At 35.7% G+C, this 19,210-nt stretch overlaps 1 protein-coding gene across 3 annotated transcripts in view; it reads right to left on the bottom strand.

Moving 5' to 3' along the window:
• Positions 1-19,210, bottom strand: part of DENND1B (DENN domain containing 1B) — a 152,572-nt gene that overhangs the window by 40,923 nt on the left and 92,439 nt on the right. For all 3 annotated transcript variants that reach the window (XM_041479593.1, XM_041479595.1, XM_041479594.1), the window contains 4 exons: positions 18,750-18,850; positions 13,056-13,101; positions 11,438-11,539; positions 3,515-3,640 (listed from right to left, as the gene is read on the bottom strand). In XM_041479593.1, coding sequence (XP_041335527.1) covers positions 3,515-3,640; positions 11,438-11,539; positions 13,056-13,101; positions 18,750-18,850 — 375 coding nt within the window. The remainder of the gene's footprint in view (positions 1-3,514; positions 3,641-11,437; positions 11,540-13,055; positions 13,102-18,749; positions 18,851-19,210) is intronic.

Below are 19,210 nucleotides of genomic sequence, written 5' to 3'. Positions count from 1 at the left end.
CAGAAATCTCCAAAAGCTGGACTACCCAAAGAAATTAGGAACAACACAGGGTTCAAGGCCAAGTTGTGAGCACCCAAAGTAAACAATGTCTCAGAATGGATTGCAGCCCTCTATGTGAAGCAGACCATATACAAAACCATTATAATCCACCATTCCATTGATAATACTTTTTTCCGGATTATTTTTAGGCCATTTAACAAATTACTCTGAAGAAATTTTTTCAACCATCCCCACATATCATGTGTGAGGTGGATTCCTTCTGGATAAAACTAAAGCAGAGCTCCAGCTAGTCATGGGTATGCAGCATTCAACACCAGACTAGAATCAGAACCCCAGTGAAGGCAGAAATGCACACTGTGTGAATGTCATGTCCTCAGCACTAGCTGGGCTGCTTTGCTCTACAGATCCACTCCTACTACACAGTATTTGCTAATGTAAAGTGCAGCATATTAAAAGGTATTCTTAACAGTTCTATCAATGTGACAGGTTAATTTAGTAATTATTAAATCAGAAAAACCAGCTATTTCTTATTTTCTTTTACTGGATTAAGTGTTTCATTATAATTTAATATGCACAAAAAATACTATAAACTTGCTCTATTACATGTCATATTTCCTGTCTGTATTGGAGTAGTCAGATTTTCCATATGGTCCTTTGGAGGCCCACGAACTCTCTGCAAGACCCCTGAAGATTCCCATTTTGCCTTTCACCAATCATTTTTTTCAATAATTGCTAGACGTTTGTCCAAGACATATTGCTATACCAGGGAGAATCTGTCCCGTGCTGCAAACAAACAGTTGCACAGAATGAGTGTTCAGTGTGATGAACAGCGTTTGGAGTGAAGTGTTGGATGAGTACAGACACTATTAAAGCTGTTCTTTACTCAAAGTGAATATTAATGACAGTTGTTTCATGTTTCAAGTTGAAATCATACAGGACACACTGTTGCAAGGAAAATAGTTCACTTAGACATGTTTTTTCAACTTTCAAGCAATTGATAACTGTCCAAATATATTCTTTTATTTTCCACCAGGAGGTTTGTGATCCTCAGAACTGTACCCCAAAACACCTCAGTTCTTGATTTCGAAAATATAAGTTTATTTATAGCAAAAATATTTATTATATTTATATATATTATATAAAAATGTATATCTATTTATATATAATAAATATGTATAAATATTTATTTTATATATATAATATTTGTATTTAAAATCTATATGGAAAGTATTTTCATTTAAGTATTACCCCTACAAACTTTCAACACAAATAGTACTTGAGTTCCCGAAAGAATGTAAATCAAGTCTGTAGCTGTGGTTCAAATTACCTTATTAGACCTGGCACCACAGACTCCAAAACAAAGGGAAGCATTTTCTTTGTGGTAGCTGTTATCAAGCTTTGAAACTCTTGACAAATATTCCTAATAGAGCCAAATGTGATCTGATTTTTTTCAGCTTTCCAATTCACAAAGGAAAAGGCAAATGCAGAATGAGCTGAATAATCATGTTAAAATTTTCTTAATTTCTACTAATCCAAAGAGAATTCAATTTTTCTTTCACAACAAAAATTCTGTGAAATACTGAATTAGTTAAGATTATATAAACACAGCTCAAAATAACAGTTACAAGGGGTTTTATTTATTTTTAAATATGCTTTGTCTTTGGACAACTTGATATCAATCCAAGATATGCTAGTATTTGCCAGCAGACTTCTGCCTGCTAAGATATTCTGAAATAACTTGTCTTTAAAAAAAATAATCAGGCCACAATGGTTTCATAAATATCTTCTCTTATATGCAATCAGTGGAGCCAAAACCAGATAAATCTGCAAAAGAAAATAATGCAGAAAGAAAGACTTCAAAGGTCATTTTGACAAATGTTTGCCAGTTGAAATGATGCGCAGTGCACTGTTTCCAATAGAGGGCAAATGCAGATCTCAGATATGCCAACAGCTAAACTGAGATAAAATGGGAATCAGTTAAAAGAGCTGATTTCAAAAGAGATGCTAACCAGGTTGCTGAAGAACTTGCACACTCAGTTCCACATTTACCAAAACAAAGGACTGACAGAAGCTTATTTCTGGTCAGACTAGAGCTAAGGACATCAAGCAGACTGACATCCTTCTGTTTGCACATATCCTAAGTGTCCAAAAGACACTTTTTGACTTAACAGCTCTTACGGCAAGCTGCCATGAGTTGGCATGGACTAGTGTCCTCACCTTTAGACTAAGGAGTGAATTGCACTCAGGTGATGGCACAATGGAATAAAGGATAACTATCTGTTTTGTTGAAACTATTTATTGAAACAAGCCACGTGTTGAAATCCAGTGATTTCTAAAACAGGTGCAGTCCTTTCAGTATGGAATGGGAACGGGATTTCCATATTGTAAGAGAGCTGCTGAACACCAACACGTGAACTAAAGCTGTACACGACTGCACATCTGCACGGGTTACCTGCCCTCTCACAGCAGTGGCTCTCAGTGGCACAGCTCTGCAGCTGCTCTGCAAAATGTCCACAGCACAAAAGACTACCTGGAAGAGAACCACCCGGGGAGAAGGAACACCCAAGGGCCAAACTGTATTTTCTCTTCAGTAAAGCCCTTTTCTGGAATTAAAAGCTATCCTATCATCCTATCCTTTCCATCAAGGAATACCTTAGAGCACTCTTCTCACCCCCAAACAAATATCCACCCATGTTCCACACACCTACCAGCTTTACTAACTTGACTCTTCAAGTGAGGATGATTTTCTCCTGTCAAATCTGAATTTATCTGAATCCATCAGACAACCAAACATCCGATCCTCGGAAGCTGATTCATCCAATGTCATCTCAGTGCATTTGATCAAACAAACTACTACCAGTAGTTTGCAAGAAAAATAATCTGGACTGATGGATGAAATTAATCTCTAAGTTTTTTCTGATAAATTATTTTACCTCCAACTCAATACGTGTCACCCTCATTATTTAGACATTATGAAAGCTCACAAAACATTAATCAAGGTAATACCAGCAAAATATTAAAAATACAAATTCTGAGGATCTGATGAGATGAAATGGATTCTCATTTCTCCTGTCTTCCAAGTGCAATCAAGATAAATGTATAATAGGAGACATGCATGTTTGACTCATATCTGGCTTCTGCTAGGAAAGAAGCTTCTCCCCTTCAATACAGCAAAACCTCCAGAAAAATGATGGAGTCTGAAAGGCACAGCCCTTTCAGTTCTTCAGCACATTAAACCATGAGAGCTGTGTGTGAGCAAATTCGCTAATAAAATCTGATTTTATACTAAACAAAGAATAAAGCTGATACAAATAAGAAAACAGCTGACTTTGGATGAGTATTTTTCAGTTCAATTCACTGTCAAGAGATGGTGGTATCTTCCAATTTCTTAGCACAGAGTAAGATTTGAAACAGACTATTCCAGACCAGGATAAAACATTTCACATTTTCCTTGAAAGAATGAGACCCTGCTCTTATAAACCCAGCGAAAAAGGCAACAGGGAAGCCATCTTACTGGTTTGTATCTCAGTGCGTCTCTGTAGGATCCGAAGAGTGCTGCCTGTGCCCGAAGGAAGGCCTTGGCCACCCCGTCGCCCGTAGCTGTCGACTGCTTTTTCAGTTTATTTTTCAAGGCCGAGACCTGCGTGACAGAGTGGAACAGTTAAATTAACACCTCAGAAATTGGTACAGCGAGGTATGAACCCAATCAGCAGGCAAACCATAGTGTCTATAGGTCAGCCAAAAATTCATCCTCCTCCTTGATAGCTTATCTTTTTAACTGCAAGGAGCACCTGCTGGTCTGTTAATTGAAATGAAGGCAGGGGATGATGGTAGAGCGCTAATGCAGATTGGTTTATGCTCTCTTTTTTTTTCCCAAGGCCTCTTGACACAAATAAGCTTAATTATTTTACAGTAAAATGCACGTGAGTCGCTTCTTTGCAGATTTTTGTTCCAGCATAAAACGTATTTGCTTGCTTGAATGTAGACAGTTGGATCTGTTTTATTTAAGCTATGAAGGTTTATTTTTAAGGACTCTTAATGGTCACTTACTAGTCAGTGCCAAGGAATATCTCTTATCTTAGGTCAAATTCCTATCTTATATAATTTCTCATGCAACATGGGAGTACCTGCCACCACAGTCAAATAGCTGAGAAAAGTTTTTTGTAAATTCAGTGTTACACGGCCTCCAGAATTGTCCTTGAAGATAAATGTGAAAGGGAAGAAAAAAAAAAAACAAAAAAAACCAAACCAGTAATTAGGAAGTGCCTTCAGTTTAGCAAAAAAGAAGACCATTCTGATTATAGTGCTTGACTTTTTAAAGGAGGTTTGTCTTTTTTACTTGGCAAATAACAAACACTGGTTAGACAGAATTAGAGAAAAAGAAAAAAAGAAAGGGAGGAAGTTTTAATTTAAGTAACTGTTACTTCAATGTATTTTGGAGGAAAATAATTTAATTCCGGAATTATTAAAAGATATGTGGAATTATGCCCAGATACAGTCTATATTCTTCTAATTTCCATCATGAGGGACACCTGGAAAACAAGTCAACTCCACTTACATAGAATACACATTTCAACATCCCTTTGTATTGCCATGTACCCAACAGAGCATTATTTAAGTCCCTAAATGAAGTAACATTCTGAGTTACTATTTGAAAGGAATATTAGAAATACAAACTCATCACCAATACAGCTTTCATTCTTTTGGAAATATATGCAAGAATGAGTATCTTTTTGTTTCTTTATGCAAGCAGTCCTGACTGCTCTTGTAGATGATGATTGTAATTGAAGTGTCAACCTAATTAACAACTAAACTTTGAATAATGCTAATGAGAACTGAACATGGCATCAGAGAAAAGACCAGCTCTACAGGTGATAAACCTTCACAGTAGTGACATTTCCCAGTGTAAAGTCACAGTTACTGTGATCTGATCAAAGAGAGAGACCCCCATTGGGTCCAATTATAACTATAGTTTGGAAAAAAAAATTATTGAGTTATGATGTTCATAATCTATGCAGAAAGGCCTTTACAGTATAGGTCTTTTCCCCATAGCTGTGATCTTTTCAATTTATATCCAAGCTCCACAGATCTAGATAAAAGTTTAGAGCCTGATTCGTTTAGCCCATGGAAAGCACACACCAAGACTCATTTATGTTGTTGCCTTAGACCTCAAAAGGAAAAAAAAAAAGTACAAGTCCAAGTACAAAAACCAGTTAAGAAGTTCAAGGTTGAAAAAATAAATGCCTGTCTTGGTTTTGTGGTTTGTTCTTTTTCTTTTGTTCTGTATTGTATGATTATTTTACAGTTGTAAAAAATAAGATTTTTTTGTGGGGAAAATAAATGCATACAAGGAAGACCTGCCCACAGACAGTAGCACAATTTGACTAAAATAAAAGCAATAACATTAATTCAACAAGAACTGTCACCGCTCAAATTTTGTCTCTGTCAAGACAGGCAAAGCATCTTCTAAACCTCTTCCCTTCCTTCTAAGGGAGGGAAAAGGTAGAAAAGTTTTACATTATTTTAAATTGACATTCTTCTAAATTATACCTTATGATTTTGGGAAAACTATGGCAGATGATAGGACAGGTTAAGAGAAGAGAGGGGATGAAGATAATGCAGAGCAGAGGGATTACATGACCAAACGGGGAATATGACTCAAAAAGATATTTTGTAATTTTCTCAGTTCAGGCAGACCCTAAGCACCCTATTGTAAATTTGATTAACAGGATGCTTTAGACAAAAAAGGTGTTAAGAAGAACAGCAGAAAACAACCAATCTCCTGCTCTGCTGCCATACTGGTGTGTTATTAGCTCAGCAATATTAAGACCTTCCAATGGGCTGGCAGTTTGGAGGCAGGCACTCTAGACAGATACACATCTTTGTGTGCTGTCCTTCAGGGAGTTTGAGCCTCAGCAAGGCAATGCCAGAGTTCAAAGAAAGCTCCTCCAACTCCTGCTTCTCTCAGGAGGCAATGCTTAAAGGCAAGAAGAGCTCCATCAGATTATTGTGCAGAAGAACCAGGAGCATGGTGCTATTAAGAAGAAGCCCGCAGAGATCATGTGAGCCACAGCTGTCTGTGAGCACAGCCCTGATGTTCCTGCTGTCCCCTGCAGGACCCTGGCTGGGGACCCTGAAGTGCCATTGGGACCTGCCTTGGCCTCCTCCAAGCTGAGGCCAGTGAACACACAAGCAGAGAACAGTGCTTACTCAGGGCTCAGCCCAGCCACACTTGGGTAGGCTGATGTCCAATTCTCCCTGTTGCACATCTGAATCAAAGACAGAGTGATAATGCAGTTCTTACAGCCAGGAGAGCAGGCACAGGTAAGAGACAGGGTGCACTGAACTCCTTGGAAGGACCTGGTACACAGCAGGATTGTGATTGCTTACATCCATGCACCCCAAACCAAGGAAATGTGAGACCCCTTTGGGTGACATCATTAATAGCACTTTAAATTATTTTAAAATAACACAATTCTGACACCAAGCAAAAAAAACAGCAAGCAGCATCTGTATCAAAAGCTTTTCCTCATTTATATTTCATATTTTATATTTTAATCCATCTACCTAACTATGATTAAGAATGCCAAACCTTTATTCTTTGTATCTCTCTTGCAGAAATAGACTTTTACAAAGTTTAAAAATAAAGAACTGCAAGCAACAAACTGCAGGGGCTAGAATGCTGTTAAAATTTATTTCTGAAAGACACCAGTGATCTGCTGCAGAAATGGTATTATTAATTTACACTAGAAACAAACTGTTTTTATCTTCTCCTAGCAACAGTTTCTCATAGGAAGGTGACTTCATTGGACTGCTAAACACTGCCAGTGAAGAGCAATCAGAACTTTCAGGTTGAAATCAATACAATAGTTTTTCAAAGACACAAATGAGACTGATGTGTAATTAAGTGTATCTAAAATGTAGAAATATACTGTGTTGGTCATTGAAACAAAAAGCATAATTTATTTAAATGGTTACCCATACATCCTTTCTAGGTGTCCTAAAATCTAAATCTATGATAGACAGAAAACATGACTAATATCTCTTCAATATCCACGTGAACAGAAGAATCACATATAAATTTAAACACATATAGAAGAATTATGTTTGTATATGTTTGTTGTCTGAGAAATACAGAACCACTCAATGGAGTTCCAAATGACTATTAGACCTCTGAAAAAATATATCCAGTTATTTCTCTAGTATTAGCAACACTTTTTATGTTTTCAAGTACTTTTTCCTGTTCTCCATCAGATGATACCACTATAAAAGTAAGTCGAAGGTCACTCTCAAAAACAGGAAAGTAAGAGAAAATCACAGAGAAAAGGAACAAAACAAAAACCTCAAAACAAACCATACTCTGATATTTAAATCCCTATTTCTAGTAAAGGGTTTCTATGCATTTGATTATTATCTATTCACAGAGGATTAGGCATCTCAGGGAGACATCCAGCATTTAATCAGTTTTGTCATTTAGACAAAAACAACTACTTAAATGCAAATGTTTTCAAAACTAGTTGTACTTTTCAATCTCGTATTCAAGCTTTTAAAACTATATCAAGTTTCAATAGAATCTCAACTCTTAAGTACTTGTTCACAATAAACAGTCATTTCATAACACTGCAAACACTGCTGACTGTTCTGAGTTGCTAAAATATATTTGGATATTTTCTGATGGAAAAAACCATCATAAATTATGCTATTTATATTTTGCAAAAAAATATTTTTAATTGCACTGTTATGCATGGACTTTAATTTCTTTATAATACCATTAATCATCGTGGTTTACAAAATAATTTGCACTCCCAGTAATCGCTGCATAAAGTAACCCATTTTCTACATAAATTATAGCCTACTTCTCAAATGCTACTTTTACAACAGTAATGGTCATATGCCAAATTTATGGTGTTAAAATCCTTTGACTTTAAAGAATCTCAAAACTAAAGCTCTGAAGTCCAGTTTAGGTTCTGTACTGCATCACAGTGTGTAGGTAGCAGGCAGTACAAACACTACACATGTTTCGACAGCTCTATAGCTTTTGCAGTTGACAATATTTAACCACCACAGAAGTTAAAAGACTATGAAGTATGTTGTCTTCTGAAGATCATATTTATAAAAGTTCTGCTCAGTCTATGATTTCAAGTCATTAAGATTTGGTTGCTAGAAGTGATGCTGTCAATTCTGCAAGCTGTTTGGGAAAGTGTTCACATCTGAGCAAGGGAGAAGTCTTTATGTCAGAGTTAAGTTCAAGCAGGTATTGCAGGGTCAGGCCCAAAATTATACATTTCAGTCCATGGTCACGAATGTTCTTCTAATGCCTTATATTATTAAAGTGGTGATCTCAGTATTATTATATTAGGAAATTTACTCCCAGAGAACTAGCTCCTTACTTTCTTTTTTTTTTTAATTAAAAAATAATAGACAAATTCACAGTGAAATGATGAAATTTAAAAACAAGCTTTCTTGTCAAAAGAGTGAAAAAAGAGGGGCTTTCCCCCTTCCAAGAAAACAAAGGATTCCTGAAAGTCTTGCCCTGATTTATTCTTCCAATTTTAAATACCTTAGGAGTAGCGGAACTGCTACTGGCATGGTAGTATTTCTAACAGTCAATAAATCTAAAATATTATGTGTGAATATTGGAATGAAGCCATTAAGAAGATTACAGCATGCAACGCAGCAGAGGGTCCTCATGAAAAAAGGACTGGTAATTCAGGACAACTGTGACCACTGACCTTTGAACAGTCAAGACCACTGGTCAGTCTGACAGAATAATAAAGTTCACATGCATGGAAAGTCATCTAGCCTGTACCTATAATTTAAATGCTTAAGTGAATGATTTAAAAATGCCTTTAAATCTCAGTTAATTTATTATACAGTTTATTAGACAACGCCATAGAATAATGTTTCTTTCAATCTTAAATTTATCCCAAAAAAATTCACAATCAGAGCACATATACAAGGGTAAACCATTAAATACCTATGCTGTGAGGACATCATCAGGCTTACTGATCAAGAAAATAATTATTCTGTTCCCTCTGGACACAAGAAACAATTTTAGAAAACTTGGAAAATACTGCATTTCTTTTATTAGACTGTTAACCAACCTGGATTCAATTTTTGAAAGGGACAGTAAGACTACAACTTCTTTTATATTTTCAGTTCTTCATTCTATTTTAATGCCTTTCAGAGGTACTCATATTTTTTCATCAGAAGTTTTACTACTTTTGTATGTATGCTTATGAGGTTTTTCTACATAAGTTAAAATGCTTCACACATGTATCTTTGACATTCCCTTTAATGTTTTAAGCCTGACTTACCATTTTGACTCTACACTCACGTGTCTTTTACTTTTCCCCAAGATGTCAGCAGCTGCACTGCCCCTCATGAATGCAAAAGGAGGACATACATTTTGTCACCTCATGAACCAAACACAGCCCTGTGCCTTTTGTTTCCAGGTTTTCCAACTATAACTGTATATGCATTCTACCTAAATGTTTAATTAAAGTGCGTTACGGATTGAAGTAAGAGATGCGATTATTCAAATTAAAAGCTCCATTTTAAAATCCTCAAGTTCTGCAAGTATATTTTGCATAGAACATTGGGGGGTATTTTTTGTTTTATATTATATAGGGAAAAAATATTATAAGTCTAGTCTGCAGTCTGTACACTTGGATAACCTACATTAAGATCTGCAGTAATAACATGCATATATTCTGGCAGAAAATACTCTTCTAGAAGTAGGAAGATCTGTATCCCTATTTCCTTCATGCTAGCCTGCTTATTTAGAGATCATGTTGATATGCACCTGTAAAACCCACGACCAGTGCCTCTTATTGCACAAAGATCCATTTTGGCTGTTCAAAGGACCTCCAGCTGTAACTCCAGTATCTCAAGGAATATGATGCCTAATTCTCAATTCCACATCCAGCTATTATTTAGCATGCAGGCCTTCATGACATTATAACATCAACCCTACTCACTCAGTGGAAGTCCAGTTAAAGGTCCTGACACACCAAGAAATTACTCCTTCTTTACTTGTTATACTCTCGAATGACAGAGTACAGTCAAAGTTACTGTACATATGTTTGTGCATGTATCCATGCATATGTAAATCACAAAACATCACAAAAATATACCAAGTTAATAAACACACTAATGTAAACCACAGAACATCACAATGAAATTTTATAGTCTTTTACATTTCTGAATTACAGTTGATACTGAGTCCAAAGACTGACCAGATGATCTATAAAAATGTTTAGACTTATTTTTAGATCATTAAAATCAAAGGGCAGTATTGACTTCTATTGTACTAAATATATACAAATTATCAGCAGTAACAAAGGACACAGTATGCCACCATAGGATCTTACTTTGATTACAACAGGGGTATTTTATGATTTACAATTTCAGAAAAAGTAACTCTCTGATTTCATATTTTGATATAAAAGTCTGTCTTGACAACTATTTGTGACAGCTTGTGCATCTTTAATTGAATAACGAAAACAGTGGTTTCACAATTATATTATTTTAGAGCTCTACTGGGAAAAACAAGATAAGTGAATCTTGTGACTGTTTAAAATGATATACAGAGTATGTTCTCCTATAGGCAATAAAAAAGAAAAAAAAAAGGCAAAAAAAAAGCGGGGGGGCACCCTCTGCAAGATCAAAGTCCAGAAAGAACTGGCACTTAATTTATCATCCTTTACAGACAAAAGACAGCTTTCGTCATTTCAAAAGGATCAGATGTCTTTTATGACAAACTGGGTTTGCAGTTTAATTTACAAATAGAATTCTAAGTAAGCAGTCTTTGCTCTGCCAAGGCAAATGACAAACAGTATAGGTTTTCATTCACGCAGCCCTCAGCAGGATAGAAGAGATTAAAATAAAACTGAAATAATTTAGAGAAAACAAATAAATGTTTCACAAAGTTGAAGAAGATCAAAGCTTGAATTTTCTGACCCCAACTGTACAAGCATTTCTTATTATATTGACCAGTGCCATCAGATCATTAATTAAAAGGAAAGCGCTGGCAGGTGGCAGGGAAGCAGAAGCCGATAATTGGCCCCCTTCTTCTTTTTGCCTTCAAAAACTCTCTCGTTCTTTTGCAAGACATGCCACTAGGCAGACAGAAATGCCTACTTTGTAATATAATGATTAAGATGAGATGAAGAGACTCTTGCGTTTAAAGCAGCTCTGCCTAATGAATGCAGCTAGCTTTATAATTATGATCCTACTTTTACAATAAGGAATATGATGTTCCATTCAATGTCTCCTCAGCTGTCAAAAAGGTAAAAAATCTCAAATATAGGGGTCTGCACTAGGTGCTTTTCACCCCCTTATTCCTTTTATAGCAGTTAGCAAAACGAGGCAAAAATAATTATGAGTAATTCAAGCACCTATATAAGAAAAAAAGAATGAAATATCTAAGACTCACCACTTCACCAGGCAGGTTGTTCAGGTCATTAAAAGGGGTTTCTAGAGTGTTTGTGTCAACATTTAGCAAAACCACATCTTCCAGTGATCTATTTTTTACTCTCTGTTAGGAAGAAAAGAAAAATACTGGAAAAACAATTTACTACGGTGTCCTCCTGAAGTACATTTTTCTTATACTGTGCTAAATTACAAATGATGATTTTATACAAAGGACAGTAATGGCAAAAAACATTTGGAGCTTTAGATGTAGAATTTGGGAATTTGAGACAGCATTCAGAGTAGCTTTTAAAAATACTTCCTGTTCTTCAAACACTAAGGTTATATTAATAATCTCTGAAAGGAATATTTACAAAATGCAGTTGAATATATTGGATAAATATATATTGGAACTACACATGCCTTGTACCAACATTTCATTCTCTCATATTTGCAAAAAACAGATAGGATGTTAATCATATAATCAGATGAAAACCAGAAAAAAGTACAATTATTTGCACATTTATGTAAGTACCAAGCATGTGATGCCCACTATTACCACAGAAGAATGGATAAAATGCTTTTTCATCAGTGTACTTGGCTAGCAGCTAAGAATTAAATCATTTGTTCCTTTCAGGAAAAAGGGATAGAACTCTCTTCTATATGGTCCTACAATAATACATAATAATGCAGTGCAGGAAATAATTCCTGAAGGAACTGACTTCTTTTTTCAGGGCAGATCTTTCAGTTCCATTATTTCCGTATTGAATAAGAAAAAGCATCCTAATCAAGATATTACAACTGATGCATGCAGGTCATAATGATTTGGGAGCACAGAAGGCTGTGGCTGGAGTTGAGAAGCGTAGATGATGTAGGAGGCCTTTTATTTGGAAAAACAAAAGTGCTGGTGGCTCAGGGAAGAACCCACCCCATCACCTTAGCAGATGTGAATTGATCCTTAGAAACTGCTTTAGCAGAAGTGCAAATCAAATAATGTTCCCAAATCAATTATCTGCTCTGCATGATAATCAGATGGCACATGTAGGCTTCACAGCATAATCAAATGGTTATGGAAAAAAGCAAAACTATTTCTTACCCATCTATTATGTACCAGTCAGGTGAGTTCTACTGTGTTGCTTAACGTTCAAATCTTTAAAAGCTATCTCTTGTTCTTTGGCAAAAAATACTAATTTCTAAATTAATAGCTAGAAATGTTATGGGATGGAGGTTAGATGCAAGTTTTCAGAGAGACAGGAACATAAATTATTTGGGAAATCACAATAATGCCAAAATCTGAGGACTGTGACTCCAAAATAAATTTTACCTGTTCCTGAAAAATAAAATTTTCCTCATTATTGGGAAAATCTGTTGCTAAAGTACTAAAAGGCAGGAAAATAGCTACCACTGAGCTATTAATAAGACAGAGAAAATCATGATGTAGAGCTACAGGTCTTCATAAAACACTACAAACATAAGATTTCAGTGAGAGACATTTTTCACTTAGTAAAGCATATGAAGCTTACATTTTCTAATTCTGAGTGCTAAAATACAGGGATTTTTTTCCTAAAGCATTTCCATTACAATTTTTTTATGGCACACACCCCTCATGCTTCCCAGTACACAGAAGTGGACAGTAAACTTACCTCTATCAAGCTTAAGTGGACACCAATTAGGTAAGGCATCGGTGCACTGAAGAAAAGGAGTGGAAAACATCAAGTTTTAAGTACAACACTAATGGAGTATTTGAAATCTTGGCACATAAGACCTAGTAAACAGTCACTGTTTAAGACAGTATTAAATGAACACAGTTGCTACAGGAATGTTTACTAGACAAGGAATATTTTGTTTTACTCTGCAGTAAAGATGAAGACAAAATAAAGGATGCTGCTGCAAACTATGAGGCATGAGCAAGGAGGCACCACAGCTTTTCCTCCAGACCTAGTTCCAATAACTGACCACATTGGGCTAATCCAGCAAATGCTCCCAAAGTGGGCTGGTTTTAAAACACTAGTGGAAGGACATGGTCCTGGTCACCATCACCACAGTGCAACACAAATATCATTATCACCAGTTTTGGTTCTGAAACCCTCCCCCGGCAAGCCTTTAGAAGCTGCATAATATCCTATTTAACTCAAAATAATAACCTTCTCCTTTCCAATTTCCATAAGACAAGGAACTATATTCTCCAAATAGAACAAATATCCACACAAAGCCACTGCAATAAGACTTCCTGCAGAATGCAAGCAAGAAACTGAATTAGGCTTATTTATCACGGTTTCCTACAGTCTTCTGTTCTGGCAACATCTGGCCAAGAATATACTCAGTGTCCAGCACTGAAGGAAAAAGCCTCCAACAATCACCATGAGACTTTTGGTTACTGCGAGATTACTGACAATATTCACTCCCAGAGAAGTAAGGAATTGACAGGCTAGTTTAGGCAACTCAATGGGAAATGAATCACTAACAGACCACAGAGGAAAAATACTAAATAAAAGTAATCCCTGAAAAATAATGGAAGGCAAGGTACACAACTCATACACAGTAATTTCTCTCATGGCAATAATTTGATCACAGATCTGAGCCAGTGGCACTGACTGATTGGTGACTGAATTCCCAAGGATGGGGCAAGGTTTCAGTGCACCAGTTCATGTGGTCTCATCCATTTGGTGCCACCTCTGGGACCACAAAAAGCAATTCTCACCTACAACTACAGCCCATTTTAGAAAAATCTGTACACTCTATGGATTATATGGATTAGCCAATCGCTCTCATTAACAATGTCCCACAGGAGAGGATCAATGCAAAAAAAAAAAAAATCCAAACAAAACCCAACAAACAAAACCAAAAACCCAGCCTGACTGAGGCCCAAACAAGATTTCATGGTGTCTATGATATCAAAATATAGGTTTGCTGAAATTGCAAACTGTCATGGCCTAAGGTTTCTGGGCAATGGGGCTTCCAAAAAGGGAAAGAGGCCTCTATTTTTCCACACATCTTTTTCTTAGCCCAATATTGACAAAATTTAGCACTTCCTGATGACTTCATTCAGGCTAATCCTTATGTCTTTGTGAACTAAACACAAATTACATGGACTTGTAAACGAGTGTCACTCCAGAGCAGACATCCATATATATTCAGAGAGGATTTGAACAGCTTTAAACCTCTCTATAGATTAAAGAATGCTTTGTACTATGTAATGCTTTTAACCAAGCCAGTAAGAATGACTATGGCCGGCACATTACTGAGAATTCTGCTGCAGAATATGCAGCAAAACAGATACTCAGGTTCCTTATATCAGATATCTGTGTTACAAATAATGTGAACAGGCAAAACTACAGTGGAACCAAGTGCTATGTCATGTATGGATTTTATGCACACTTGTTTTCTCATACATCAACACTGTGCCAGTAGATTCATCACGCCTGTGCTGACTTAAGATAGCTGATGATTCACTCCATTAATAAATCTGCCATTAAAAAGGGAAGCATGTAGCTCTTTTCTCTACAGAACAAAGCAACAGCTACACCATTTCAATTTTGAAGTTAACAGAATAAAGGCACAAAGCACATCTTGAAAATGGATGAAATAAAAACTGCAGGCATGGAAAGTCAATTTAATCGTTTTCAGCAAAAAGTAATTTCATTACTGCTGGATTCTGAAGTCTTAACAGCAGAGGACTGTAATACGCACATGAAATTGCTTACTACAATACTACTGGGAGCTGCTATAGAGTTTTTCTCTTGCTTATGCGTGTTATCACCAAAAATATCAATCAGTGGTATCACTGCCCAAAATAATTACTATGTTATGCAAAACATCCAAGTTAATTGGAAAATAATTGCCCCATTCTCACGAAAACAGGCGTATGTATATCCTAATTCAGAAGAGACAAAATCTCATAAAGACCTACTGCAATTGTAACTTGAATTTTCTGATTGCATTACATTCTCAACAGAGCACCAGTATAACAGATGCTTTATCATCCACAAACAAAACTGGCATATATTCTAATACTGGTGATTTAGTTTGCCAAGATATTAGACAGAAATTTCATTAAATTAGCTTTCTTCTTGACAAAAAAAATAATTTTATTCAAATATAATTACTGTATCAATGTTCAAATTTAATTTTTGTAAGAGTTTTCTTGAAAATCAGCCACCCACTCCACTGAGTGCAACAGTCTCCTTTTACTTACTTAAATGTAGAAGAGAAATCAATTTTTTATAACATAATATAAAACTCAATTTTTTATTAACTGCGTGGTGGATTTTTTGCTGCAGCTACAACGAATATTACTTTCTCAGCCTATATTTTGCTACCTTTTAGGAAAAATAAATTTCTTACATCTCCTTTTTTGGCTGGTCACTCCAATTCTCACACTGGAGCTCCCCTAATGGCACTCAAGGCCGAGCTAAGCTGCCTGGGGTACAAAACCCCTCCTGAAGCCCATGGTCAGACACTCTGGTCTCACGCTGGAGCTTGGCACTCCTGAGGATGCTGCAGTCCACACTGACACTCTGGTTTGGGCCACTCCAGCATCATCTGTTACATTAGCTCTAAATCCAGCCTGTAAATCAGGCAGCAGGATAGAAATTAATAGATTTTTTTTTAATTAAAAAGGCAAGTGGAAGTATTGAAATAATTTTAATATAGCCTTGTTTTGATTGAAGATACATTTTTCTTTTTTCTTGCCTACAAAATGTACCAGCTAGGCACTTTATGTAATTTATCAAAGTCTAACCCCACAGAATTGTATCCTTTATCTTGATGATATTATGAAGATTCTTAGTCCAACTAATAGGAAAAAAAAAAAGTGGATTTCTCTCAAAATATGCTATATGATTAATGTGAAGAAAAAAAAAAGGCCACAGAATCAGGCCTATCTTTAACAGATTTAAATATATTTTATCTTTGTTTAAAAAAAGCCTTCAAGTGGATTTCTCTCAAAATATGTTATATGATTAATGTGCAAAAAAAAAAAAAAGGCCACAGAATCAGGCCTATCTTTAACAGATTTAAATATATTTTATCTTTGTTTAAAAAAAGCCTTACTTCCACAGAACGAACAAATTATTCAATTCATATTTCCCTACTTCATATATTTGAATGCCATTTCAGAACAACACTAAGAAAATGAGAGTTCATGGGAGACATCCAACAAGTCCAAGTGAAACAGTGGCAATGAAATTTCTAGGTATGAAAATGCATGTTGAGCTAAAATGGTACTTTTATAAAATGAACTTTGCTTATCAAAATGACATCAAAAATAGAAGTATGCAAAATAACTTTAGCATTCTTTTATTAATTTTTAATTGGCATGATCCTGTTGGACCGCAAACTAGGTCAGGCCTGCTACAAACTTTGACCTTAAGAATTCATCAAGATTTTTTAACTTGATGTATTATATACCTATGCGGAGAACATTTATTTACTGTTAATACACCAGAACATGAGGAAAGCTAAGTCATTTATGTGTTTTTATTACATTTTTCCAACCCGTCTCACAAAAGAACCATTCAGATGAACAGAAAGAGAAATGTAAACGCACAAAAATCTGAGTCAAAAGGTCTGAATTACTGTGATAAATTCATCAGTTGTGCATTTCTTTTCATGAACTTTATGTTTCCTTTTGAACATCTCTAAAACAGGCGAACTTTTTTCTCCACTCTATTGTACTACTGTGAAAAAGAATAAGGGATATAAATGAATTTTACAAGTTTAAGAAACTCCATGCTTCTTTTTAATGAGTGAAAAAATTTCACAGGTCATGCCACACTGACCTAGAATCCTAACTATTATCATCATCACATGGAGCTGTGTACAGCATCTAACATTTTTATTTCTGGAAACATTATCTGGGCTTAGAAAGGGAAATAAAAAAAAAAATCTTCTCGCATTCAGGATGCACTCTACAGGGTACAGCTTGCATAAAGGTGTTAATCTGCCTTCTGAGAACAGCATTTTTGGATGATCTGAAAAATTACAAAGGTTCTGGCTGTAAGTTTGAATAATACAAAAACTAAAACACACCCAAGTTCTACCACATCTTGGTATATTTTATCAAAGGCAGAAGGAGAAACAATTACAACAGAGTTTCTTCAAAAGAAAACTATCCTTAAAGATGAAAGGTTTAGCTGTATTTGTAAGTAAAAGGAGGGGTTGGAGAAGAACATTTGTTTTCTTTTCTAAAACAACAAATAATATACAGGTGAATTGTAAGAACTACCACAGAAAAAATATATACCATGGACAAATACTGTGAACTTCAGGAGAAACTATCAAAGACACTTAAGGAAACATAGTGAGGATTTGTTTGAAAACAAAAGTTCAGTAGACTAGATGGAGTTCACTAGAACAGCAATACATCTGTAGGTTTGAGGGGGGAAAAAAGCCAAACCAAAACCAACAACATAAAGCCCAGAAAGCATATAAGCATAATTTATTTCTATGAAGAAAACATAGGCTTAGCTCACTAAGTTGCTGGCTGGGACTCAGGTTTTATATATAATAAAAATAATTCCTAATCTCTAGAACAGATTGAAATGGTTCATTTTTCCATAACAGACCCAGAGGGTCTAGGTATAGTGAAAATCTCCAGGGACAGATATTCCTGCTTAAAGGGAAAATGGAAACTCTCATTTGTTATCTCTGCCACTACTCTGAATAAAAGCAAGAAATTGTGCAAAACAGGCATGTGGAAACATCATCCTCTTGAAGGATCAGAAGTGAATCAAAAAGTGGTTCTTGTTCAACTTAAAAATATGCCAAAACCACAAAATCTGTCACGTGAACAGAAACCCATCAGGAGAAGCAGAATTCTTATTATAAAAATTTTGGAGTCCCAAAAGGAGTTTTTAAGCTCTTCTGGGAAGGCACTGGCTAGAATCCTGAGCCTGGCTGAGTTAAAATACAAATACTAAATCACTGATGAATACTAACATCTGATTGTGGAAAAAATGATCAGTGTTTTTTTGAATGCTTCTAGAAGTATAATGTATTTCAACTTAAAATAAAAGCCAAATAAAAGAACATGTAACATGTCTGCATTTAAATTATTGCATGAATTCTCTTACCAATAAAACAGAAACAGCTCTTACAAACAGGATTCTAAATGCTGCACTAATAGCAATCAGCAGTGTAATTCAAGATACCAATTCAAACACCACATCAAGGCATGCTGGAATATCCCTAGTCAAGTCATCATTTAAGCACTGGCCTAAGTGCTTTCATAAACTGTATGTTCAGTCACACTAAAGAGTCAGTGTTTTCATCAGTTACTCAGAATTCTAAAACAGGTAAGAATCTCAGAAATGGGGATAACAGGTTAGCTGTCTTACCAGCAGTAGTCCAGAAGATGTGGAGGAAGCACTGGGATGTAAATATGTTGCCAATACATTGGATATAACAATGCAGCTGACGCATGAACACAAGCAGTTAACTAAAAATAAAAATATACACACAGAATTGGCAACAAAAAAAACCATGAATAAAAAGAAAATACAAAATCTTAAATTAACTTTAGACATGCAAAAATCTTAACTTTCCCAAACCATCTATTATATAATTTTGTAAATTACTCCGAATTGCCAAAACACATCCACAAAGAACTCTGATGTATGTATATAAGCACAACATCTGCAAGAAGGCAGGCTAACAAGTTAGCTCTCCCTGCTCAGCTATTCCCTTGGAAAAAGGAAAATAATCATTATTTACTTGATGCAGTCATGGTCAAACATGAGCACTGCCATGAACACACAGGACTGAAGTGCACCCCAGTTTCACTTGGTTCCACTGAATG

The sequence above is a fragment of the Pyrgilauda ruficollis genome, unplaced genomic scaffold (assembly GCF_017590135.1).
Source record: "Pyrgilauda ruficollis isolate IOZ18807 unplaced genomic scaffold, ASM1759013v1 scaffold49, whole genome shotgun sequence".
NCBI classification, from domain to species: Eukaryota; Metazoa; Chordata; class Aves; order Passeriformes; family Passeridae; genus Pyrgilauda; species Pyrgilauda ruficollis.
This window is presented reverse-complemented; position numbering and strand designations above follow the sequence as displayed.